The 26,476-nt window shown below is 37.4% G+C and overlaps 1 protein-coding gene across 1 annotated transcript in view; it reads right to left on the bottom strand.

The window, feature by feature from the left end:
• Positions 1–26,476, bottom strand: part of LOC144964012 (angiotensin-converting enzyme-like) — a 143,610-nt gene that overhangs the window by 39,031 nt on the left and 78,103 nt on the right. Inside the window, exons 16-18 of the mRNA XM_078897957.1 lie at positions 11,851–12,063; positions 11,344–11,502; positions 153–240 (exon numbers count right to left, since the gene is read on the bottom strand). Coding sequence (XP_078754083.1) covers positions 153–240; positions 11,344–11,502; positions 11,851–12,063 — 460 coding nt within the window. The remainder of the gene's footprint in view (positions 1–152; positions 241–11,343; positions 11,503–11,850; positions 12,064–26,476) is intronic.

The following is a 26,476-nucleotide window of genomic DNA, read 5'->3' as shown; positions in this document are numbered from 1 at the left end:
ATTATTATTATTATTATTATTATTATTATTATTATTAATGTTATTACTATTATCATCGGCATCGTCATCATCATTATGATTATGTTATTGTACTATAACAACATCCAGTTTTCTCCCAAACCGAGAATTAATATCATTCAGAGGTTACTCACCTGGTTCTAAGGCCAAGCACTCCGTTGCCGAAAAGCAAACTTTTGCTTTGGAGTAGATAACATTCATTTCCGCTTTTAGTTCCGAGAGCTGAAATCAACGAATAGAATTTTTTTTTAATGCACAACTTGTTCTTTATGTTTTTTCTACAAGCTCACTGATTTAATAATAATAATAATAATAATAATAATAATAATAATAATAGATCTTTATTGTCCACAAATATGGCAATTTGTCATTTAGTTACACTTGTCATAACGTTATATGATAACTATAACATTGAACAGACACCTCTCTCTCTCTCTCTCTCTCTCTCTCTCTCTCTCTCTCTCTCTCTCTCTCTCTCTCTCTCTCTCTCTCTCTCTTTCTTTCACGCATGCGACATACACAACATCAACATTTTCATTTCATTTTCAATTCGTTACATTCTTGGCAATTCAACACCAAATATTATCATCATTATCAATTGGTCACTTAATCTAGCCTAACATTAAACAAATTAATCAGTCAATCAGTCAACGCATCAATCCTTGGTTTTGCTGTACCATATGAAATATTCAACATTTTTATTGCTGATGGAACGAACGTTGATTTATACTTGTTAGTTCCACATTTAATCTGACAAAAACTTCTCCCAGATGGCAAAATATCAAATTCATGGTATAAAATATGTTTTTTTATTGTTGGTAATTGAGAATGCTGTCCTTTCTATTGCTTTTCCATGAATTCTTTCTACTTCATCAACAGGATGGTTTATTATTTTTGATGCCTCTTTGTAATTCTAAATCATCATACAATGCTTTATATAATATTAAGCGAAGGATAGGTCTTCAATCAACAAATCGCGAAATAAGATGAAATTAGTGGTGCACTTTTGTGTCGGAAGTAAACAAGGCCGCCGCCATTTCGATTTCCTTGAGACAAAAACATTGATACGAACGATTTTTCCGAGGATTTGAAGCAGAACTCTAAACGTTAAAGTTTGAAGTACATACCATTCATTAATACGAACAATCATACAACGTTTAATACGTAAATGAGTGAAACGTTGCCATGAAACAAATAAATATCAAAAGAATTCATCACATAGGTGTAACTGTGCGTCGCTATTCAGCGCCGCCATTTTGAAAAAAAAAATAAAAAAAAAAAAAAAAAAAAAAAAAAAAAAAAAAAAAACCTTGAGTATTGGGCTTTCTTACCATTTGAGTTGATGACACACTTTCTCGAAACGTTTTATTTCGGGTTTTGCGGCGCTTGCGGCACATTAGGGTCAGTAAAATGGAAGAAAATGGAAAGGTCAAAATTGTATGGATTTACAATTGAAACCACAAGAGAAAAAGTAAGACAACGCAGAACTTGTTTGTTTTGTTTGCTTTTAAGGTCATATCAGCGCCAGTAAAAAGGAAGAAAATGTGATAGTAAAATTAAAGCATCAAAGAAAAGGTAAGACAAAGGGGAATTGGTTCAAGTAGGAAACAGATGTAGATTCCAAGAGTACACCATCAAAGTATTTAGTTTGAGATCACCTAAAAGTCTCATCCAGACACAAGCACAGGTTCCCGCTAAGAGGAATACATTAAAATGTTTAGAAATATGTTTAAAATTTTAAAAAAATAACAATGCATAAGAGAGGGATGATTTACAAGGAAAAAATATCATCTCACAAAACAATAACTAGACATTCGACTGTTTTCCTCACATCCAAAGACTCCGGCCAGGATCAGGACAAAACTAATTAATAATCTCACTCCTAGACAACGACAGGTAACAATTGGAAATTGGGTATAGAGGTGTAGAAGACACAGCGGTACCTCCCTGCCCACTATGGGAGATCCCACCCAGACAACACGGAACTTGTTCAAATATGGAATATGTTGGTTAAAAGAGCACACTATCTGTGCATTTAGTTTGAGATCACCTAAAATATCATGCAGACACCGGCAAAGGAATTCTCTCAAATGTTAACAAGATATGTTCAAACCAAAATATTTAACTATCAGTAGATAACAGAGAGATGAATTTACAAGGACCAGGACAAAACAAAGTAACCCCATTCTCAAGACAAAGACAGAAATTAACTAAAAAACAAATATAGGAGATCGAAGACACAGAAAGTGACCTCTTGCCTACCTGTAATGACATATTTCCATCGCTCAACCTTCCCACGACTGTAAACACGTCACAACACGTAACGCAACCCAAACCATTGTCGTGACAATATAACGGCTATAGTAGCGTGGCAAATGTGTCAATCGTTCTTGCCCTTGGACAATGGAAGGAGAGCCATCTGGTTTCTCACCTGCATTTGGACTTGCAATTCGCACTCGCCTGCGAACATATGGTAGATTTGACACTCGTAGCGGGAGGTAATAAACCCAATTAGACATTCACGGACGCTGCAGTTCGACACCAGATCCGATTGGACTAAAGACAACGACCAATAAATAACAGGTCTACCAAAATCCTGTAATTTTGTTGGTTCTTCAAGATTCTCCAACTCCAGTCGAAAACACATATAAGCCAGAGTGGAAGTAGATAACGGCCTCTCTCCACTCCTCTACTTAGAGCTCACTGCTCTATAGTCAACTCGAAAAATCTCACATAGCGAGAAAACTGCGCAAGGGACAGTGAAAAGTTACATTGTGTTACTATGATTACTATAATTATACTAGTGTGTAGGAGTAATAATTAATATTGTGTTTTCGCCTGGCAGTAAATAGACACAACCAAAAATTAACAGGAATCAATAACTCTTAATTGATACTCATGTTTCCTATAAAGATATTCATTCGCTATCTTTATCTATATATATATATATATATATATATATATATATATATATATATATATATATATATATATATATATACTTATACATGTATTTTGGTATAATAGTGTATTTATTATCCCTTCAAAAAAGGAATGAATTATCAATGTGCTGTCGCAAGTACTTGATAGTTCTATTTAGTATTTATATGCATTGATTATTATGCTCTCATTGATACATATCCTTCCCCATCCCAGTAACTAAATGCGCCTCATTGATTTTCATTTATGGATAGTGGTGATGTAAGGGTATTGGTTCGAATCCCTCACAACCCCTCTATTCATTGACTATTAATATGTTGCAACTAGTCAAAGTTTGCACCGGTATCTTTCGCAGATCGGTATGAGAAAGCAGGAAGTCTTTAATCATCCTTTCACAGACCCGCTATGAACGTACCGTCAGCCTCTAACCACGCAGCATGAATCTGTCATCGTCGAACTCTTCAGTGGTAAATGACCCAATGTGAATCAGATTAATACGGCTAACACAACCGACTACCGACGGCGGACCAAAGTGTCGCCAGAGATAACGGGAAAATCCCACGTCACTCAGTTAAGGACACGCAAATGAAAAAATGAATAGCATTGTGTTATGGGATGAAAATAAATATTCATAGAATGTTTCTTTACGAATTAAAACCAGCATTATGATTATTACTTGACTAATTACGTGTTTTCTTGTTATTCTATGAGGCAATTCTGTTTAATTATATAAAAATACTGTACTTTAACGAGGATTAATACTTCACTTCTGAACCGACCTACCCCTATAAAACTTGCCAATATTCTACCACTCCACTATCACCTATTTCTTTAAACTTCTTAGTGCTAGGAACTTTTAACCATCAATAAAATGGAATAAAGTGGCACCCGGCGTTGTCTATGGGGAAAACTATCTGAATCCTATTTTACCTACCTACTTCCTTGCCAACATCCTACATAGACGTGACACTACCAAGGGAGGTCAAAAGACCCCATCCGGTATTATGTCGGGTGATTTTGGTGCTAGAATACAAATTTATCGTAAACCATTACACTTTGGTAAGGTGTTTGTGTTTAAGTGAGAAGAATTAGTGCGGTTTTGTGATCTTGTTGAATGTCACTCGCCTTTGGACCAATAGGTCCAGGGGTTGGAGTTTCGCTTTGTACGGCCTAAAGTTGAGTTATTAGGAAAGGCTCTGTTACTCACATCCTCTCATCGTAATCAGGTGTAAAACGAGTGCCGGCCACAAACAGCGTTATCTCCGTCGAAAAAATAAACAAAATTTATAATATTGCCTCACAGACGAAATGTTTTCTCCTACATGTAAAGTGTTGCTGCTGGCATAGGGGGTTAATTAGAAAGTTTGTTTGGGGTTTTTTTGTCTTTTATTTATTCATTTATTTATTTATGTTTGTCATATTTTTTTTTAGTTTTATGATTTTGTCTTTTGTTTTTTGTTTGTTTGTTTGTTTGTTTTCTCTGAGAGGAGGGGTTGTTTTGTTTGTTTGTTGATTTTTTGGGTTGTTTTTTTTTTGGGGGGGGGGGGGGGGGAGGTTGTTTGTTTTGGTTTGTTTTGTTTTGTTGGGATTTTTTTGTTTGTTTATTTTATGTGGATTGTTTAATTTCTTAAAGTGAGACAGACACAAACTTGGTAATTCAGATTACAAATAACATGAAATTTACTTATCGGCACATGTTTCACTTCGACAAAATACCAATTTGAGACAATGAGTCACAGTATTAAGAGTTTAATAGATTTTAGGGCAAGACAACATTATGATTCATGACATGAATTTAGCCTCAGGTGAGTAAGCCAATTTAAGACGAGTGAATTGAAATGTCCTTTGTCTGTACTATTTCAATCACACATTTTAGGAGGTATGAGATTCGATCCTCCGTCGAAGAAGACTCTTTTTCCCCCTGTTGTTTCCTTATTACTGTGCGGCTATGTTGTCTAGTGGTATGACTCCCGCCTTCGGATCGGATGGGTTCGAGACCAGGTCTGAGCGGCGCATAGTTGAGTCCTTGGAAAAGGCTCTTTATTCACATTCTCTCACTCTCAACGTACTCGGATGTAAAATGAGTAGCTGGCAGATAACAGCGTTGTCTCTATCCGTAAGAAATTGCAATATCGCCTAACAGGCGGTCATGTCTCATCCTTCTTGTTAAGTGTTGCTCATGGCTAGGGACTCCTTGTAAAGCGCTTTGAGAACTTTTGATATTGCGCTATCTTTTATCTTTTACGAAACGCACTGCCTAATTTGCTTTTAAGGTTTTCCTTAACGTTTCAAGTAAAAGGAGGCAAATAGGGCAAGTGATTCTTGTTAAAAGTATTATTGTTTCAATTGTATCAAAACGGTTATACATCGGAGTGAACTGGGTGATGAAAATGAATTTAAGCATTTATATATAACATTATCCAAAGCTCAAAGCCAACAGCAACGCTTAACATGTAGGACAGCAGCCTCTTATGATTCTCACACTACTATGTTATGACGATCGACCCAATCAGCAAAGTCCGATTCGCATTCGTTCATCGTCGCGAACCCGCCCGGTAGCATCATCACAAGACACCGTTCAACTAGATGCTCTGCTGTTTCGGGTTCTTGTCCACATCGGGTACATGTAGTCCCCACTGATGAAGCACACTTGCTGTGAGGCAGCTCCTCGACCGAAGCCGATTTGCAGCCACCCAGTGTCTCCTCGTAATGGTATCGAAGCCTGGCAACTTCTCACCAATTTTAGAGGAGTGTACGTCCCCGCCTCCACGAGGGATTGAATTCGTCCAAACCGACTTCCATCTCGTATATGCATCTATGTCCGTAGTCATTGAAGCTGCGTACAAGGGTTGCTGGGACTTATTTCGGCTCGAAACGGGGGCGCCGTCCATAATGCGCTTTAGAGGGGCATCCCCATTCCCTTTCTCTCGGATCTTATATAGCCAGTTTACCGTAATCGTCTCCCTCCGGACATCGGGGGGCTGGATTGCTGGCATTATCGGGTCCCATTCTCTAGGTGTTGTTGCCAGCGTTCCTGACACTATGTGCATTGAATTGCGAAGTTTTACATCAAGCTTCTCAACGTTTCTGATTCTACCCCACACTGAAGCGCAATACTCCGCGGCGGAATAGCATAGTGCCAGGGACGTTCTCGTGATTGCTTGGCTAGCAACCCAAGTCGATCCCGCCAGCTTCCTCAGAAGACTGTTGCGTTTCTCTATATTCCGGGCAACACATTCAAGATGCACACGATAGGTAAGGCTGCGATCCAGCGTCACCCCTAAGTATTTTGGATGCGGCTCATATGGGAGTGGCTGGTCCCCGACGAGGACGTTCAGTTTACGGGTGTGCCATGCACTGCATATGTGGAATGCAGTGGCCACGGTTTTTAAAGTATTCATCTTCAGGTACCACTTGTCGAAGTAGGATTTGAGTCTGGCGACATCCTCGCTGAGTACGCTCTCGAGACGGGTCCACACTTTAATTTGAGTAACGAGTGCTCAGTCGTCCGCGTAACCCAGCCTCAGGGAGAAAGTGTTCGGCATATGGCTAATGTAAACGTTAAACAACATTGGCGCAAGTACCGAACGACGAGGGACCTCATTCTTCAATTACCTTACTGTACTCGTAGCGTCTCCCAGCTCGTGGACTTGCCTTTCCCCTAAGATTTAAGAGAACAACTTCAATGTCTTATCACCTTATGATCTTTGCAAGTTTGAGCATAAATCCTTCGCAAAAGACCTATCGTACGCCGCTGATAGGTCTATAAATACAGCACATGTTTGCTGTTTCCTCTCGAAACCTGACTCAATATGCTCTGTAAGGACAATGACCTGTTCCGTGGTGCACCTCCCTTCCCTGAATCCCGCCTGCTCGGGTGGCAGGGCAGCGTCTAGGACCTGCCCCCATCGGTTTAATAGACCTCGCTCCAACAATTTGTAAAGACAACTCAGTAGAGATATGGGTCTGTAACTGTCGGCCTCCTTCGCCGGTTTCCCGATTAGGGACCCGTTTGCTACAGTTCTTTATATTCTTGGCAATTGTGTCTGCCTCACATTCCGGTGCAGCCTTTGCTTTATTCCGGTCCAGATCCAGTTTCTTTATCAAACGCCAAGCGTGGCGGCTAGAGTGTGTACAGTCAAGACGTTCCACTGTCTCCTGCCACCGTTGCTTCCTTCCTTCTGCCAGAGACTGAAGTAGTCTATCGGCTACATCCTGGGACTGTGTCTGCTGGTACTCCTTGTACAGCTTTTACGACTCTTCCGTCCAGCAAGGGGTGTAGGATTTCCGTTTGCACCGTGGAATAGAGAGTGAAGCGCTCTTAATCAGTAGCCTGTTAAATCTGGTTATATTCTCGGATTTGGGAGGAATAGCAGGACAAACCTGCTCGATATAGGAACTGAATTCCTCCCAGTTAGCCTTCCTGAAGTTCCATCTGCAAAGTGAGAGAGACTGCACCCTCGGTATTGTCACCCCCGCTGTGACAAGAACCGATCTATGCTGTCTATGCGGAAAGTACCCGACGACTGTCCGCTTCACCTTTGCAGCGGTTCACCGTTTGCGCCTTTCGTAACGAGGGTGAGGTCTGGAGTACACTCCTTCTTACGACGGGTACCCCTGAAGGTACCTTTGACTGTAGGATCGAGCACTAGGTGTAGATCGTTACAGTCCATCTATGAGCAGAGTGGTCTTCCTGCCTCATTGCAGTCTCGGTAGCCCCATTCGTGATGGTGGCTATTAAAGTCTCCCAGACAGATGGAAGGATGGCTGACCGAAGGTACCGGTGGTGTAGTCCATGTCGCTCTAGGTGGTTTGTAGATATTATGCAAACACAGTCCACCTACTTCCACGGAAATTCGATTCACCCCATTGCTGTCGGTTACACTCTCTATGACCCTTACCTTCGATGACTCTTTAGCGTAAACGATACTGCCCCCTTTGAATCTCGAAGTGTCCTCTCGTTTGACCACCTGGGATCTGGAATCGAGAAGATTGCGCACCTGAGTAAAGGTGGGTCTCCTGTAATAGGAGAATATCGACGCTATGGACAGTCAGTAGCTTTGACAAAAGCTCATTTTTTGCCATAATCGGTCTCTCGATATTGAGGGATAATATATGCGTCAGGTCGCTATTCCCGATATCGCATTTTCCACCTGAAGATGTGTTGGAACGTTCGCTTACTTCTCGAACGTGCCGACAACCCTGGCGACACGAAAGCGGTAATATGTGGCTAGGCGACTGAACGCTTCGCCGTTGAAATTCCTGTTTGGTGTGCTTCATCATTGAACAAAGTAGTGTGGCGCCCGGGATGGCGGTGGCTATTCGAGCACCGGGTTGGATCGTCATGAGTCACATATCGGGAGAGCAGCTCAGGTAGCTCGCTGGCTCGTTACGTGGGATGGTTTCGTGACGGTCAACCGTGATTTACACATTTGCCTTCGATATGCCTCAAGCCCCCTCACCAGCGACAAGGTAGATGATCCACGAGGGGGAACATGTAGGACGAATTATGATGCCTGTAGTGATATATTTCAACTCTCCCAGGATTGTAAATAAACCAATACATATTCTCAATACATGCTCTCACAGCGTCGCTATATGTTATCGTTATTGCCCTAGGCATAATTAAAGAAGGCCATCTGTTATAGATACGGGGTTGACAATGCGTTGAAACTGCTTTAGTTCACAGGATTGCCGTTAGGAGAGGTAAGGCCATCTGGTTTGATCGTCATTGTTAACGGGTACAAATAACCGACCTAATTAGAAATTCACAAGATTACAAGACGCTAACAACGATGACACACAGAATACGATTGGTCTCAAGAAAACCACCAGTAATAAACCAGGCAAGGCCAAATCCTGGAATATTATTGGTTCCTTGTGATTCACCAACTCCCGTGTGAAATGTATATAAACCATAAATTGATCCATCTCGCTCTCTCCCATTTAATCTTCTTACCATTCACTGCCTCTAGTAGGGTACTCGAAAATTCTGCATAGCGAGAAACATGTGTGAATAAGGATCGGAGTGCTGACCAAACATGCATCGGCGTACTGACAAAACATGCATCAGGGTACCGACCAAATATGCATCAGGAGAAAACAAGTAAACAACTATTTGGCTACCAGTGATACAGAGTGGAATCTGGCAGCGATCCAATGAGACAACTGGAAAGGAACGGCTCCTGCCCCATATAACAGAAGAGACCTTAGTGCCGCCACCAGTCACATCTAAAATAAGCACCAGTACAAAGAAAAATGAATAGTTTGTGATACGGTATGAAAATTAAATACCCATAGCCTAAATTTAATTAATTAAAACCAGCACTATTATTCTTTGGATAATTATGTTAACGTGTTATTGTATGAGGCAATTCTGTTGATTTATATTAAAGTACTTCTTCTTTAACGGGGATTAATACTTACCAACTGAACCTTACCTATCCCTACATAACGTGACAATAACATACAACTACTTCTACTACATATTTCTTTAAACCTAAAACATTTCTTACTGTCAGTCAAGTTGTAAGGAGCTTTACCCGACGATAACATGGAAAAAACAAAGTTGCACCAGATAACTAAGTCTATGGGGAAACTATCGAACTCCTATCTCTCTACTCCTACTTGCCACTCTTCTACATAGACACGACAATGCCTGTTAGGCTACACTATCATTTTTCATTTTTCTTTTTACGACAGAGACAACACTGTCAATGACCAGGCTCTCATTTTAAACCTGGGTAGGGTAAGAGAATGTGATAACAGAGCTTCCAAGCGCTTCTAATTTATTAACTGCGCGCCACCGAACAAGACTCGAACCCCCGGACCTTCCAGTCCAAAGGCGAGTACCATACCACTAGGCCACATAACCGTAGAATTGAAAATTGAATTTTTAGCTTAGCATAATAGTATGGCATTTGAGTAAAATGATTGCCTTTAATAAAAAGAGTGAAGTTTGTTTCTTAAAATCCAATTTTAAAAAATTTCCTAATTTCCATCATGTTGATTTTAAACTCAAGTATCTTCATGAAGTTCTTTCAATATCAGTGTAAGGATATATTTCAATCGCCTCAACTTTCCCAGCCTCAACTTCCCAGGATTGTAAATAAATCAATACATAATCTCAATACAAACTATCACAGCGTCGCAATGTGTTAATCGTTATCGCCCGTGGCACAATTAAAAATGGCCATGTGGTATAGCTACAGAGTTGAGACCGCATTGATACTTTTAATTCTCACCTATGTGTGAGATTGTCAATGGTAACGGGCACGTAACCAACCTAATTAGAAATTAAACCAGATTACGGACGCTACATTTACGACACACAAAACACGATTGGTCTACAGAAAACAACCAATAGTAAACCAGGCATAACAAAATCATGGAATATTGTTGACTCCTTGAGAGTCTCCAACTCCCGACAGAAACACTGATAAGCTAATATAGTGGAGAAATAAGGTCTCTCTCCAATTCCATCTACTTTGAGCTCACTGCTCTATAAGAAACTAGAAAGTTCTTACATAGCGAGAGCATGTGTGAACGATGGTCAGTGATAGATTTACATTGTTTTACCATTAATTAATGCCAGTTAAACTAGTGTGTAGGAGTGATAATTAATATTGTGTTTTCGCCTGACCATACGTTATTAACGAAACCTTCAGCGGTTAAGGACCCAGCATGAAATGACAACTTACCTCCTGTGACAAAACAAACAGAACAGCCTAACACGCAACAGATCCTTACTAACCATCCAGAACTTGGCTACAAAAAGGAGACAAGAGTAAAAATCTGGCAAGCGGTTGACTGAAACTACTGACATAGAACGCCTTCTGTCTGCTATAACGGAAAACCCTTCACGCCGCCCAGTTAAGCCCACTCAAATCAAAATGAATAGTCTGTGATACAGGATGAACATTAACACTCATAGTATAAAATTTAATGAATTAAAACCAGAACTATTATTCTTTGGCTAATAATGTGTTAACTGGTTATTGTATGAGACAATTCTTTTAATTTTTATTAAAATACCTTTCTTTAACGGGGATTAATACTTACCTTATGAACCTACCTATCCCTATACAACGCACCAATACTCTACCACTTCTCTATCACCTATTTCTTTAAACCTAAAACATTATCTTACTATCAGTCAAGTGTCATGGGCTTTTACCCGACAATAAAAAGGGAAAAATAAAAGTGGGGCCAGACGCTAGTTTATGGGGAACAGATTTGACTCATATCTGTCTATTGCTACTTGCCACCCTCCTACATAGACATAACAATCAGGTTGACGCGATAAGAAAAAATTATTTGTTGAAAAGATCATTATATACGTGTAGATAACGTGTTTTATGACGTTCATGATAACGAAAGGCTTACCCGTTTGAGTTTAGTTTGATCTGTTTGAGCTGCGGTGCCTATGTTCATGATACTTCTGATCTCTCTTTTGATGGGCTCCGCCATGTTAGTCGTGTCGAAACGGGACATATTCTGAGCTGCTTCTAGGGAAAACTTAGATGTTATAAGACTGTATTCAATCTGAAATTAACAATGAACCTTTTAGTTACATAGATAAACATAAGTTCCATTTATCAAATTCTATGAAGAGGGAAATGTAATAGCTCAAAGTCAAGTTTATATAGGGCAATTTTCTGAAAGAAAGCTTGGATCAAGTCATATCCATTTACGAAAGGAAAATAAATTGTAAAGCAACCTCATTGTGGGTAAGCAACATATAATAAATAAATCCAATGGTTAGATATATAAATATTAGTATATATATGTTTATATATATATATATATATATATATATATATATATATATATATATATATATATATAGCCTATATATATATATATCCTTATTTATCCTTATTTATTTCATACCGTTTGCCTTTGATTATAATCCGTTATATTGGTGTAGAAGGTCCAAGAAGCCTCGGTCTCTTTATAATAAAGGTCCTGTGCCATTCTATTGTACTCATCTAGGGCGTCTTGGGCTTGCTTCTGGTCTGTGATTTTATTTTGACCTCCAGCAGTGCAAATAATGCAACAGATAATAATGGAGCGAAAATCTACCAAGGACATTTTTAGGGAGTTCTATGACGTTTCTGAAAGAATAAATTATTATTATATTAATAAGATTTTTACTTATAGTCCCAATGAAAAAAGAAGCCACGACCTCACACAATCCTCTGATCCTGTTCAAAACTCATTAGAAGTGTGTAACCACTCCTCCGGACGCTACATGAGCAATGAACAAGTTACGTATTGAATATTAATGTTGTATATCAATTTAGTAACCGGGTGATCTTTATTGACGTCCAGCATCTCTTTAGGCTAGAAAATAAGATGCCATCGCTCTGAAACCAGATGATCAGTGGCACGCAATGCCATCTCTAGTTTGCTATGATTGCACGACGTATGTATCCAGTCCTCTGGAGGACTAACTTCAAACCTCCAAGGAAATTGGAACCAGTATTTTAGCATCATACTATTGTTCTCTATTAAATAGATTTACGAATGTATCAAAAAAAGACTTGAAGCTGCGAATTGCGCTATGTCCACTAAATGTGCTCAAATCGCTTAACAAGAGGTCCAAATCCCACAGCAACAATTAAAACCATGTATGACGACAATACATGATACTTGTAAGGCGTTATTACATTTTTTTCGACATGGACTGTTGGTGGCAAGGTACTCATTTATACCTGAGTAGGGAGAAGAACGTAAGCTGAGAATCTTTTCCAAAGACTCAATTTTTTATCTCGTACAGAGGGACTCAAAACAGAGATCTACAGGTTCGTAGGCGATTGTCATACAACAAGGCCACAAAAATGCAAACAACCAAATTTATAAGTAAAATGATAATTAAATAAGATGTTTGCATAAGACATTTCCAAGATTTCACAATCCACAATGAGCTTCAAAATGTTTCTTTTATTATATAAGAAAGCCAAATTCACATTTGATTTAGGTCAAGGCAATTTGTTTCAAATGCCTTGAACACCTGAGTCCATTATCCCCCGTTAGAGAGTACTATACCCTCAGTACGTCACCAACTAATGCGCTGTGAGAATGGCTCAGTTGAACATTGCATCGTGACGGGCTGACTGAAAGTTTAAAGCCCCCCATAGACGCCGACATCCGCTGGTAGCGGGACGGATGACCTATCGCTTTGACCCCATCCCTGCGTTTATCGCAGGTGATTTTTGGCCACATACGGGAAGATATTTTTTTTAGGCGATCGGCGATCGGGGGCGTGGCAGTATAAAAAAGTGGACAAAGTGTTTTCACGTCGGATTCGTGATCAGCGTCAAATTTACAATAGGTTTGATACTAAGAACTGTGTGTTGCGAGCATTTTACCTAAACTCATAGCATCAATAACCGTCCAAGATATTCGCATCATATGTAGCAATAGCTATAATAATCTAACATGTCGAGAGAGAGAGAGAGAGAGAGAGAGAGAGAGAGAGAGAGAGAGAGAGAGAAAGAGAAAGAGAGAAAAATTTACTTGCGCTATATATACCGCTATATTCAATAAAGGTGCTCAAATCACTTTATAAGGGTCTTTGGCCAACATAAAAACATGTTAGACGAGACATGACTGTTAAGCGATATTGCAATTGTTTCCCGACAGAGACGACGCTGTAAACAGCGAGGTACTCATTTTAACAGTGAACAAGGTGAGAGAATGCGAATAAAGAGCCTTTTCCAAGGACTCAATTATGCGCCACTCAGAGCGGGACTCGAATCCAGTACCGTCCGATCCAAAGGCGAGTGTCATTTCACAAGATCACATGAATAGCCGCACAAAAAAGTGATGAGAGAATAGATTCATATGTATTGAAGGAGGAGAGAGCGGATGGAGTGAGTAAAGTAAATTGACGGCACTCATCTCATTGTTATTGTTTTTTTTACACCCATTTTTATGATTAGTTCTCATTAAAATATATCAGACTATAACGTTCAAGGTTCCATGTAGATCTTTGGGCTGGAGTGATATTTCTGGCTGGCGGACTTTGTGAGTATTTTAATTTAACACAGAGCATCAATAGAAGGAATGAATTTGACGTTAGTCAACCCGTTGTTATTGCTTTTAGACAGCATTTTATAATTAACTTATCACTAAGTTATATCAATCAGACAATGAACGTTCGCGTTTGCAGTTTTGTGTGTTAATATGTTATACCCCGATGGAGATGTCGTGAGTATTTTTCCAATACGCATAACATCAATACATTTGCAATCCGATTTAAGTTTAAAAGCAACGTAGACCACGGAAATTTTTCCATTTTGTGGACAATAAAGATTTTTTATTTATCGTCATTATTATTATTATTATTATCATTATTATTATTATTTATTATTATTATTATTATTATTATTATTATTATTATTATTATTATTATTATTATTATTATTATTATTATTATTATTATTATTATTATCATTATTATTATTATTATTATTATTATTATTATTTATAAAACAAATCGACAGTGTTCCCGTGGCAGGTTAAACGGGTACTCCTCGGGACTACTCGCATTCGCACCCCCCCCCCCCCCCCCACCACCACCACCACCACCACACACACGCACACAGCTCTTTTCTTTTTTTTTTTGGGGGGGGGGCGTTGTTTGTAGATTATAATTCAAGGTTACAATGCCCACCCCTGTCATCACGTAGTCAAGGCTTTTTGGCATCTGCCAATCCCAAATGTCTGTGTCAAGGTCGACCGTCATGTCGCGTCAACGGGTGAGGAGGAAAAAAAAAAAAAAAAGAACTGGCATATTATTATATCATTACATTGAAAATTATGAAAACTATTTTTTATTTTGTATGAAATCCTTTATAAGTTTTACGATGAACAAGAACGAAACTTTTGCCATCTACCTCTTCCTGGCGCAACATTTATAAAAATATTATTTTAAAAAAATAATAACACAGCATTTATTTGGCGCAATATCCACGTGCTCAAAGCGCTTTACAAGGGGTCCCAAGGCAACAGCAATATTAGACTTGAAAGACGAGACATGACGCCTGTCAGGCGATGTGACATTTTTTCCCAACAAAGACAACGAACGGCCATGTTCTCATTTTACACCTGAGTACGGTGAGAGAATGTGAGTAAAGAGCCTTTTCCAAGGACTCAACTCTGCGCCACTCAGAGCGGGTCTCGAAACCTGAACCTTCCGATCCGAAAGCGAGAGTCATACCACTTGATCCATCACAAAACAGGGAGGGGCACTTTTCTGTCGGCCACATAGCCTCAATATTAATTAAAATTTATTTCTAATTTCATCAATTTTTGGAGTAAAAACATAGTTCTTGGTATCAAACCTATTGTAAATTCGACGCTGATCACGAATCTGACGTCAAAACAGCGAAAATCCGGAAAAAAATTGTCCAATTTTTTATACTGCCACGCCCCCGATCGCCGATCGCCTCGAAAAATATTAAGCAAAGCGGGCTGTGCGAGCGATGGACCGTACCTAGGTTTATCGGCCAGGTATTTGGCCACACACATTGCGTTTTCACCCCGGTTTGCCTGATCGTGGTTCGGACGCCTATCAAAACCGTGCGTGTATGGAGCCTTTAAGGATGGTTCATGAGTGTGGTAAATAATTTGAGGATCCGATAGATCGTCATGGTATTTTAGTGGTCCAAAGACGGCAAAAGGAAAGCTGAGCAGCTTGGAGATTGGTTTTCTCTTTGAAAGTCTTCGAAAAGATTAGAGTAAATTCCCTTCCCTAATAAGTGGTGAAATCCGTTACTATGGGTAATAACAATGAACTCAATAACAGTATTTTGCCGTCCTGACAAGCGGGGTTTTTTTTGGGTTGAAAACGATCGCAGTTCTACTTATTTATAATTATTATATAAATAGAATATATGAGTCTGTATTTATATATCCCTCTGGTTTCATTTTGCGTATTTTACCCTCGAATTTTAATGGTCGATAAGAAAGGCGACTTTGTGAGCCCAGCAGGCTTGAAACAGGCCTCCATACCTTAAATTGACGGATTTGATTCGAGAGAGGAGAAAGAGAACAATCTAATTTTTTATCAAACTTCAATAAATTAGTTTGCAGTTGTTTGTCGTTGTTTTGTTTTGGGGAATTTTACAGCGCTTGAACACTTTTGGGTCTTCCAGCGCCAGTAAAAATAGGATAATGGGGGGGGGGGAGAGAGAGAGAGAGAGAGAGAGAGAGAGAGAGAGAGAGAGAGAGAGAGAGAGAGAGAGAGAGGGAGAGAGATGTAGATCTGAAGTAAAAACACCAAAGACAACTGAATGAAAAAGGGAATTGACTATTCCACGAGTAATCTATTTGTTGCTAGTTTGTTGTTTTTGTGTATTCGTGTCTTTGCCGTTTTCTTTTTTATTTGTTTTGTTGTTTATTTTTTCGGGGTGGGAAGGGGGGGGGGGGGTGTGGTAGGGATTTTACCTTTCGACGCTTTACTATTAGGTCATTTTAGTACCAGTAAAAAGGAGGATAATATAGAGAAACGTAGATCTGGAGCACCTTAGAAAAGTCAAGACAAGAGGGACTGGTTCATGGGTTCATGTATGGAAATCCACGATTAATCCACCGATGCCCCCATGTCAACATTACCTTAGAGTACCAGCAGCCAAGCAAAGGCCCCACTTAAAGGACACACTAAAATGTATAGAAATTTTTTTTTTAAAAGACAAGAAAACAAAATAAAACAAAAACAAACAAAAGCAAACAAACAAAAATTGAGCTTCTATATGGCAACATCCACTAAACGAGCCCAAAGTGCTTTACAAGAGGTCCCTAGTCAACAGCAACACATAAATGTAGGATAACACGTGAGGCGATATTACAATTTTTCCCCGCAGAAACGACACTGTTAACGGCCAGATACTCCTTTTACGCATGAGTACGGTGAGTGAATAAGAGTAAAGAATCTTTTTCCAGGGACTCACTATGCGCCCGCTCACAGCGGGACCCGAACCCAAAATTTCTCAATAGTAATAATAATAATAATAATAACAATAATAATAATAATAATAATAATAATAATAATAATAATAATAATAATAATAATAATAATAATAATAATAATAATAATAATATAATAATAATAATAATAATAATAATAATAATTGTGATACATATGGAGGGGTTTCTATAATTTCTTGTTGTTCGTTCGTTTGTCTCATGTGTTCTTTACTTTTGTGAGCCATTTTTATAAGTAGTTCTCACAAAATACTATCAACCAGATCACAACCTTCAATAATAATTTTTCTCCAGTCGTCCATTCTGACAAGACGCAACACCAAAAAAAAAAATAACCCGAACAAACGGAGAGACCCTAGTTTTCGTTACGGCTCTGAGGTATTGCTTATGGAGGGGGTTTCTCTGATTTCTTGTGGTTATGTTCGTTTGATTGTCTCGTGTGTTTTATGATGTGTGTCCGCCGTGTGTGGTCTATGGAGGGTCCATTAACCAACCAGAATGTTTCCTGCCATTTACCCCGTTTTGTCCCCTCGACTATTTATTTCCTGTATGAAAAGGCCTGAGATGCCCTTAGTATATGTCAAACACACAAATAGGTCAGGCTGAGGTTTGATCCCCAGTCGAGGTCGACTGAATTTTTGGGATTGTTTATTTTTTCTTGTATTTTTCTTTCTTGCTTTGTATGGCACCTTTCATATACACTTGTTCAGTTTTATAGCTTACACCGGTGCCTGCTCCTTTTTTTCTTAATTTGATAGCTCTATAGATGCTGAAATATCACAGCCACTATCAACAATATATAATACGCCTCTTGAATCTGGAACCTTACCCATTGAATGGAAACAAGCCAATGTTACTGCCATTCATAAAAAGGGCAGCAAATTGGATGCTGCAAACTATAGACCCATCTGCTTAGCATGCATACTCTGCAAGGTTATGAAGTCTATCTTGAAAGACCGAATAATGGACTTTCTTGAAAATCACATGATGCTAAACGATAACCAGCATGAATCATGCATTACTCAACTTTTAAAGGCGATAGAGGATTTTTACCAAGTTAGTTGATCATGATCAATGCATTGATGTTGTTTATCTTGATTTCCGCAAGGCTTTTGATTCTGTATTACATGAGAGATTATTCATTAAACTAAAAGCATATGAATTTAAATATCTTTAACTGGATTAAAGACTTTCTTAGTAATCGAATACAAAGAGACAGTGTCAATGGGGTGGGGTTTTAAGACTGTAATTAGCGGTGTACCCCAAGGAAGCGTATTGGGATAACTTTTATTTCTTTTATATATAAATGGTTTACCATGTGGCATACATTCAGCCTGCAAACTGTTTGCAAACGATACGAAGATCTATAATACAAATGAACATCATAACATTCTACAAAATGATATATTTTCACTTTTCAAATGGTCTACAACATGGCATTTGAATTTTAATGTTAAGAAAAGTATTACATATAGGAAAAAATAATCCATGTCATAGTTATTTTACCGATACTTCCATGTCAAATATACTTTCCGTTGTGCCATATGAAAAGGATGTGGGAGTTACTTTTGATTCACTTTTGAATTTTGATGTACATAGTGATAAATGTGTTAGCCGTGCAAACAGAATGACGGGAATAATATATAAAACCTTTATAAGTCTTGATAAAACCATATTTTTATATTTGTATATATCGCTCGTTCGACCAATTCTAGAATACGGCAATTGGATCTGGAGCCCATTATATAAAAGACAATCTATTAGTATTGAAAGTGTACAGAGGAGAGCTACCAAAAAGATTTATGCCATACAATATTTATCTTATAAGGAAAGGTTAGAATTTTTGGACTTACTAAGTTTGAAATATAAAAGAATTCGTGGGGAATTAATTCAGGCTTATAGATTGGTACATGATCTGGATAGGATAGACTTTTCTAATTTTTTTTCATATTCTGATATTACTTTTACTAGAGGGGACAAGTTAAAGATTTTTGTTACTAGATGCAAAACAAACATAAGACAAAACTGGTTCGGTACTCGTATTGTCCAGAAATGGAACATTTGAAATTTGAAACAAAGAATGTAAAATCTGTGGATTATTTCAAGGTGTTAGAGAGAGAGAGAGAGAGAGAGAGAGAGAGAGAGAGAGAGAGAGAGAGAGAGGGAGAGAGAGAGAGTGTGTGTGTGTGTGTGTGTGTGTGCTTTGCATGTCACGGTTAAAGATATCTGTTTGTACATCACATATTCATGAGTACATTTAAGTTGAAGTACTATCTTTACCACGTGTATTATTATTGTAATCTTTAACCAATATATTTATAGCATTAGTATTAATATTAAGGGCATCCAAGGGATTTTATCCTATTTTGCCCTATAACATAAGTTATGTTTTGTTATACTATGCGCTTAGTTAAGAAACTCACAGCATTGCCATCCGGAAATACAACGGACCAACACACAAAACTATGTGTAAACTTAAACGTTTATAATCTAGTTAATACGGTTTAGTGAGAATAACTCATATATGGATGACCAAAAAACAATAACAAGAGCTAAGTGACGTCAACTTCATGACAATGGCTGGCTAAAAACAATAACAAAGAGGTGAGTGACGACAAATTCGTCTATCTATAGACGTTAAAAATTGCATAGTTTTGTGTGTTGTAACGCTATATCCGGCTGGCAGATATTATGAGTAATCAAACTAAGCGAATAGCATCAATTCAACGATTGTTGTATATGTGTGTGTGTGCTTGAATATGAGCGTGTGTTTTTGTGGGTGGTGTGTGATTTGTTTGTGCTTGTAAGTGTGTGTTGGGGGGTGTTTGGTTAATTGTGCCAATGTTTGATTTTGTGTGTGTGTGTGTCTGTTTGTGTGTGTGTTGTGTGTGTGTGTGTGTTTGAATGGAAACTGGCGTACTTAAAAAAAAAGATGTAAAAGATAAGAGGCAAAATGGTAATGAGCCAATTAGTTACCATGGCCACTTAAGACAAATGGCGCAAGCAACAACAAAAGCACTACTTTAGCCCCCCCCCCCCCCTCTCTCTCTCTCTCTCTCTCTCTCTCTCTCTCTCTCTCTTTCGCTCTCTCTCTCTCTCTTTCTCTCTCTCTCTCTCTCTCTCTCTCTCTCTCTCTCTCTCTAATAATAATAATAATGATGTTGCTAATAATAATGATGAAGATGACTATGATGACAATGGTGATAATAATAATAATAATAATAATAATAATAATAATAATAATAATAATAATAATAATAATAATAATAATAATAATAATAATAATAACATAACAAACATAACATGTGGTATAGGGCAAAATAGGATAAGATCCCTTGAATGCCCTTAATATTAATTAGTAATGCCATAAATCTATTGATTAAATATTACAATAATGATACACGTGGTAAAGATAGTATTTCAACTTAAATGTACTCATGTGGTGAACAAACATATATCTTTAACCGTGACATGCAAAGCACACACACACACACACACACCCATACACACACACATACACACGCGTATAGAATATAACCATAATAATATAATAATGCATAATATATACATACAAGATTGAAAGCCATGTCAACAGCAGAGCAAACACGTATTATTCGTCATATATAAATCTCCCATCATATAATTCCCTGTCTACTAACACCTTGAAATAATCCATAGATTTTGCATTCTTTGTTTCAAATTTCAAACTGTTCCATTTCTGAACAATACGAATACCGAACCAGTTTTGTCTTATGTTTGTTTTGCATCTAGAGACAAAAAATCTTAAACTTGTCCCCTCTAGTAAAAGTAATATTAGAATATGAAAAAAAAATCTGAAAAGTCTATCCTATCCATACCATGTACCAATCTATAAACCTGAATTAGATCCCCACGAATTCTTCTATATTTCAAACTGGGTAAGTCAAGAAATTCTAACCTTTCCTTATAAGATAAATACTGTATTGTATAAATTTTTTTGGTAGCTCTCCTCTGTACACTTTCAATACTAATAGATTGTCTTTTATATAATGGGCTCCAGATGCAATTTCCGTATTCTAGAATTGATCGAACGAGCGATTTATACAAATATAAAAATGTGGTTTTATCAAGACTTATAAAGGTTCTATATATTATTCCCATCATTCTGTGTGCACGGCTTACACAATTATCAATATGTAAATCAAAATTCAAATGTGAATCAAAAGTAACTCCCACATCCTTTTCATAAGGCACAACAGAAAGTAGATTTGACATAGAAGTATCGGTATAATAATTATGACATGGATTATTTTTTCCTATATGTAATACTTTACATTTCGAAACATTAAAATCCAAATGCCATGTTGTAGACCATTTGAAAAGTGAAAATATATCATTTTGTAGAATGTTATGATGTTCAGTTGTACTATAGATCTTTGTATCGTCTGCAAACAGTTTGCAGGCTGAATGTATGCCACATGGTAAATCATTTATATATAAAAGAAATAAAAGTGGTCCCAATACGCTTCCTTGGGGTACACCGCAAATTACATTCTTAAAATCCGACCCCACACCATTGACAATGACCCTTTGTATTCGATTTTTAATAAAGTCTTTAATCCAGTTAAAGATATTCCCTTTAAATCCACATGCTTTTAGTTTAATGAATAATCTCTCATGAGGTACAGAATCAAAAGCCTTGCGGAAATCAAGATAAACAACATCAATGCATTGATCACGATCAATTAACTTGGTAAAATCCTCCATCACCTGTAAAAGTTGAGTAATGCATGATCTCTTTGATCTAAAACCATGCTGGTTATCGTTTAGCATCGTATGACTTTCAAGAAAGTCCATTATTCGGTCTTTCAAGATAGACTCCATAACCTTACAGAGTATGCATGTTAAGCTGATGGGTCTATAGTTTGCAGCATCTAGTTTGCTTCACTTTTTATGAATGGCAGTAACGTTGGCTTGTTTCCATTCAATGGGTAAGGTACCAGATTCAAGAGACTTATTATATATTGTTGATAGCGGCTGTGATATTTCAAAGGCCACTTCTTTCAGTAAACGGGGATGAAGGGAATCGGGTCCCATGCTTTTAGTCACATCTAAATTCAACAATTTTGCAAGTATGTCTTCTTGTGTAATATAAAAATCGGAGACGTTTAATTGATTTGTAACATTGAAAGTTGGTATATTTGTAGTGTCTTCTTGAACAAACACAGATGAAAACTAATTATTTAAAATTATCATTTACCTTAATAATTATAATAATTAATAATAATAATTAATAATAATAATAATAATAATAATAATAATAATAATAATAATAATAATAATAATAATAATAATAATAATAATAATAATAATAATAATAATAATAATAATAATAATAATATCATTATTATTATTACCATTATTGTTATTATTATTATAATTATTATTATTATTATAATTATTATTATTATTATTATTATTATTATTATTATTATTATTATTATTATTATTATTATTATTATTATTATTATTATTATTATTATTATTATTATTATTATTATTATTATTATCAGAATCATTGTTTTACTATTATTATTATTATTATTATTATTATTATTATTATTATTATTATTATTATTATTATTATTATTATTATTATTATTATTATTATTATTATTATTATATTTATCATGATCATCATCGTCTTCATGATCATGATCATCATCATCATCATCATCATCATCATCATCATCATCATCATCATCATCATCATCATCATCATCATCATCATCATTATAATTATTATATTATCATTTGTCTCATTCCGTTATTATATCAGTGCGAATCACTTGTTGGAAAATGAATTTTGAAAATCATCCGGGATCCGAAATTATATATTTTTGCTCTGTAACAATATTTATTCTATGTGTGTAGGTAAAATACTCACAACATCCGCCAGTCTGATCTAATGTAGCAACACACAAAACTATGTGTAACCTTGAACGCGTGATTGATATAATTTAGTTAAAACTCATGATCAAAATGGCTGTCTAAAACAATACAAAAAGAGCTGAGTGACGTCAACAATAAATTGTGAATTGATTAAAACTATTTAAGCGCGTACTTACGAGTCGAGTAGAAATCTCAGACCATACTCCCCCGTTCTCCTGTTGATTGTGAATCGTGAAGTGTACAGTACGTCTTTCTTTTCCACGGAAACCAGCGACATCTATACAAGATAGTATGCGCTTGGCGAAGAAGCTCATAACATTACCATCCGGAAGTATAACGGACTAACACACAAAACTGTGTGTATCCATGAACGTTTATAGTCAGGTTAATACAGTTCAGTGAGCATTACTCATAAACGCGGATGGCAAAAAACAATAACAAAGACCTGAGTGACGTCATCCTCGAACTATCTATACCGGGGGACGAATCACCCACTAATTTTTTTGTTCTTAGGGGTCGGTCTACGGGGCCGGACAAGCATAGGGATAAGTTTATATTATATGTGACAGTGCAATATGTATAATATCTGGTTGAATCTATCAATCTATCAATCTATCTATCTATCTATCTATCTATCTATCTATCCATCCATCCATCCATCCATCCATCCATCTATCTATCTATCCATCTATCTATAACTCTATATTTTTTATTTTTTATCTTTGCCTTTCTCTTTATCTTCACACCCTGTTTTCTATCCATCCATCCTCCTTCTCCACCTCCTCCTCATTCGTCTTTTCATCCATCTTTAGTTATTATAGATTCCCGGAATTGATAAACGAGAGAGAGGGAGAGAGAGAGAGAGAGAGAGAGAGAGAGAGAGAGAGAGAGAGAGAGAGAAAGGAAACACACAGACACACACATACATACAGACGGGGAGGGGGGGGGGGGGGGGGTTCGTAGTCACAGGCCGGATCGTTATTGGGAAATGTGTATGATACTACATCTCTCTCTCTTTCTCTCTCTCTCTCTCTCTCTCGCTCTCTCTTTCTCTCTCTCTCTTTCTCTCTCTCTCTCTCTCTCTCTCTCTCTCTCTCTCTCTCTCTCTCTCTCTCTCTCACCATGATCCGCCTTCTTATCTATCTATCTTTATATGAATTTATATTTAATTTCTCTTCAACTTCTACCTTTCTATCCACCTTTTCATCAGTGCATCAGTCTTTTCCTTCATACATCCACCCATCCACCTACCGACAAAATCTATCGATCTACCTTCATATATATGTTTATATTATGTATATTATATATATATATATATATATATATATATATATATATATATATATATATATATATATATATATATATATATATATATATTTATTCATCTACACAATTCATTTGTTTTCTTATCCCTCTCTTCATTGTTGTCATCCACAAGTTTCTTCATATAGCTCTCTCTCTCTCTCTCTCAACCTCCCTCCATGCATTTCCCCGTCTATTTCTCTCACAGTAAAATGGGAGACACACACACACGCGCGCGCGCGCGTACAGAGAGAGAGAGAGAGAGAGAGAGAGAGAGAGGGAGAGAGAGAGCGAGAGAGAAGAGAGAGAAGAGAAAGACACACGACACACACATACATACAGACGGGGAGGGGGGGGGGGGGGGGCGGTTCGTAGTCACAGGCCGGATCGTTATGGGAATGTGTATGATACTACTCTCTCTCTCTTTCTCTCTCTCTCTCTCTCTCGCATCTTTCTTTCTTCTTTCTCTCTCTCTCTCTCTCTCTCTCTCTCTCTCTCCCATGATCCGCCTTCTTATCTATCTATCTTTATATGAATTTATTTTAATTTCTCTTCAACTTCTACCTTTCTATCCACCTTTTCATCAGTGCATCGTCTTTTTCCTTCATACATCCACCATCCACCTTACCGACAAAATCTATCGATCTACTTCATATATATGTTTATATTATGTATATATATATATTTATATATATATATATATATATATATATATATATATTATATATATATATATATATATAATTTATTCATCTACACAATTCATTTGTTTTCTTATCCCTCTCTTCATTGTTGTCATCCACAAGTTTCTTCATATAGCTCTCTCTCTCTCTCTCTCTCTCTCTCTCTCTCTCTCTCTTTCTCTCTCTCTCTCTCTCTCTCAACCTCCCTCCATGCATTTCCCCGTCTATTTCTCTCACAGTAAAATGGGAGACACACACACACGCGCGCGCGCGCGTACAGAGAGAGAGAGAGAGAGAGAGAGAGAGAGAGAGATATATATAGATAGAGAGAGAGAGAATGAATAGACATCATATTGACCAACATAGACTGCGGACAGAGAGATAGGTAGAAAACAAAAACTTAGTTCTGAAAAGTGCCAATATTAAAGTTCAGTTTTTAGACACGAACTATTTAGTATTATTGACTATTAATTATTCACGATAGGTCAATAAAAACCCAGTCAATCTTATATTCAAGACAAGAGGAGGTGAGAGGTTTGGGGGAGGAGGAGGGCAAGATAGACAAAGCCAATAAATAGTGCACGTTGCAGTTTGATCCATCACTGGCATATTTATGATTGTGTTAATGTGTAAATGTGACTACGAGAGTTTGGGAGAGAGAGAGAGAGAGAAGAAGAAGAAGAAGAAGAAGAAGAAGAAGAAGAAGAAGAAGAAGAAGAAGAAGAAGAATAAAGAGAGAGAGGGAGAGAGAGAGAGAGAGAGAGAGAGAGAGAGAGAGAGAGAGGGGGGGAGAGTGAGGAGGGGGTAGCAGTGTAATGGGATTGCATTTTTATTAACCAAACAAATTGCGATGTACGCTCCACCTCACTGTAGTTCAATTCGTATTGAGAATGTAACCATGTATGATGGGAAGAGGGGGGGGGGGGGCGGATGGGTATGAGGTGTTGTGTATGTGTGTGTGGTGTAGTGATATATTTCAAAGGCTCAACTTTCCCAGGATTGTAATTAAATCGATATATAATCTTAATACATACTATCGCAGCGTCGCCATGTGTTAATCGTTATCGCCCTGGGCACAATTAAAAAGGTCATGTGTTATAGCTACGGAGTTGACTTCGCATATTCTCACTTAAAAAATAAATCCCACGTGGTCATCGGTCTACATATATCCCATGTTGGTCTGACACTAGCCAAGCACTCCTTGAAAAATATGAAGAAACACATGATCCTGACACTGCTGACGCGCTCCTCCAATCACTCCAAGAAGGGAGATGCAACAAATGGAAAGAAAAAATAGAATCACTTGATTTTAAACAGTCCAGTAGACAAGCTTGGAACCTATTTTAAAAAACTTGATCCAGACAAACACACTAAAACTACCCAAGCACCTCCAATCAACGTTGAAACAATTGCCAAACAAATCAAACAGCGAAGTGTACACAAATCAAAACATACTTTTGAAAAATAAATTAGGCGAGATTACTAACGACAATACAAATCTTGCCTCGAAGCAGGCTTCTCAGCCATACCCGTCAACAATCAGGAGATCAAAACTGCCATCAAACAAATTAAAGCTTGGAAAGCGGCTGGAGTAGACGGAATTTTTC

Source organism: Berghia stephanieae, chromosome 2 (genome assembly GCF_034508935.2).
Source record: "Berghia stephanieae isolate SIO BIC M18660-M18661 chromosome 2, UCSD_Bste_1.3, whole genome shotgun sequence".
In the NCBI taxonomy this organism is placed as follows: Eukaryota; Metazoa; Mollusca; class Gastropoda; order Nudibranchia; family Aeolidiidae; genus Berghia; species Berghia stephanieae.
The sequence above is the reverse complement of the archived record's forward strand: the minus strand, read 5'-3'. Positions and strand labels throughout refer to the sequence as shown.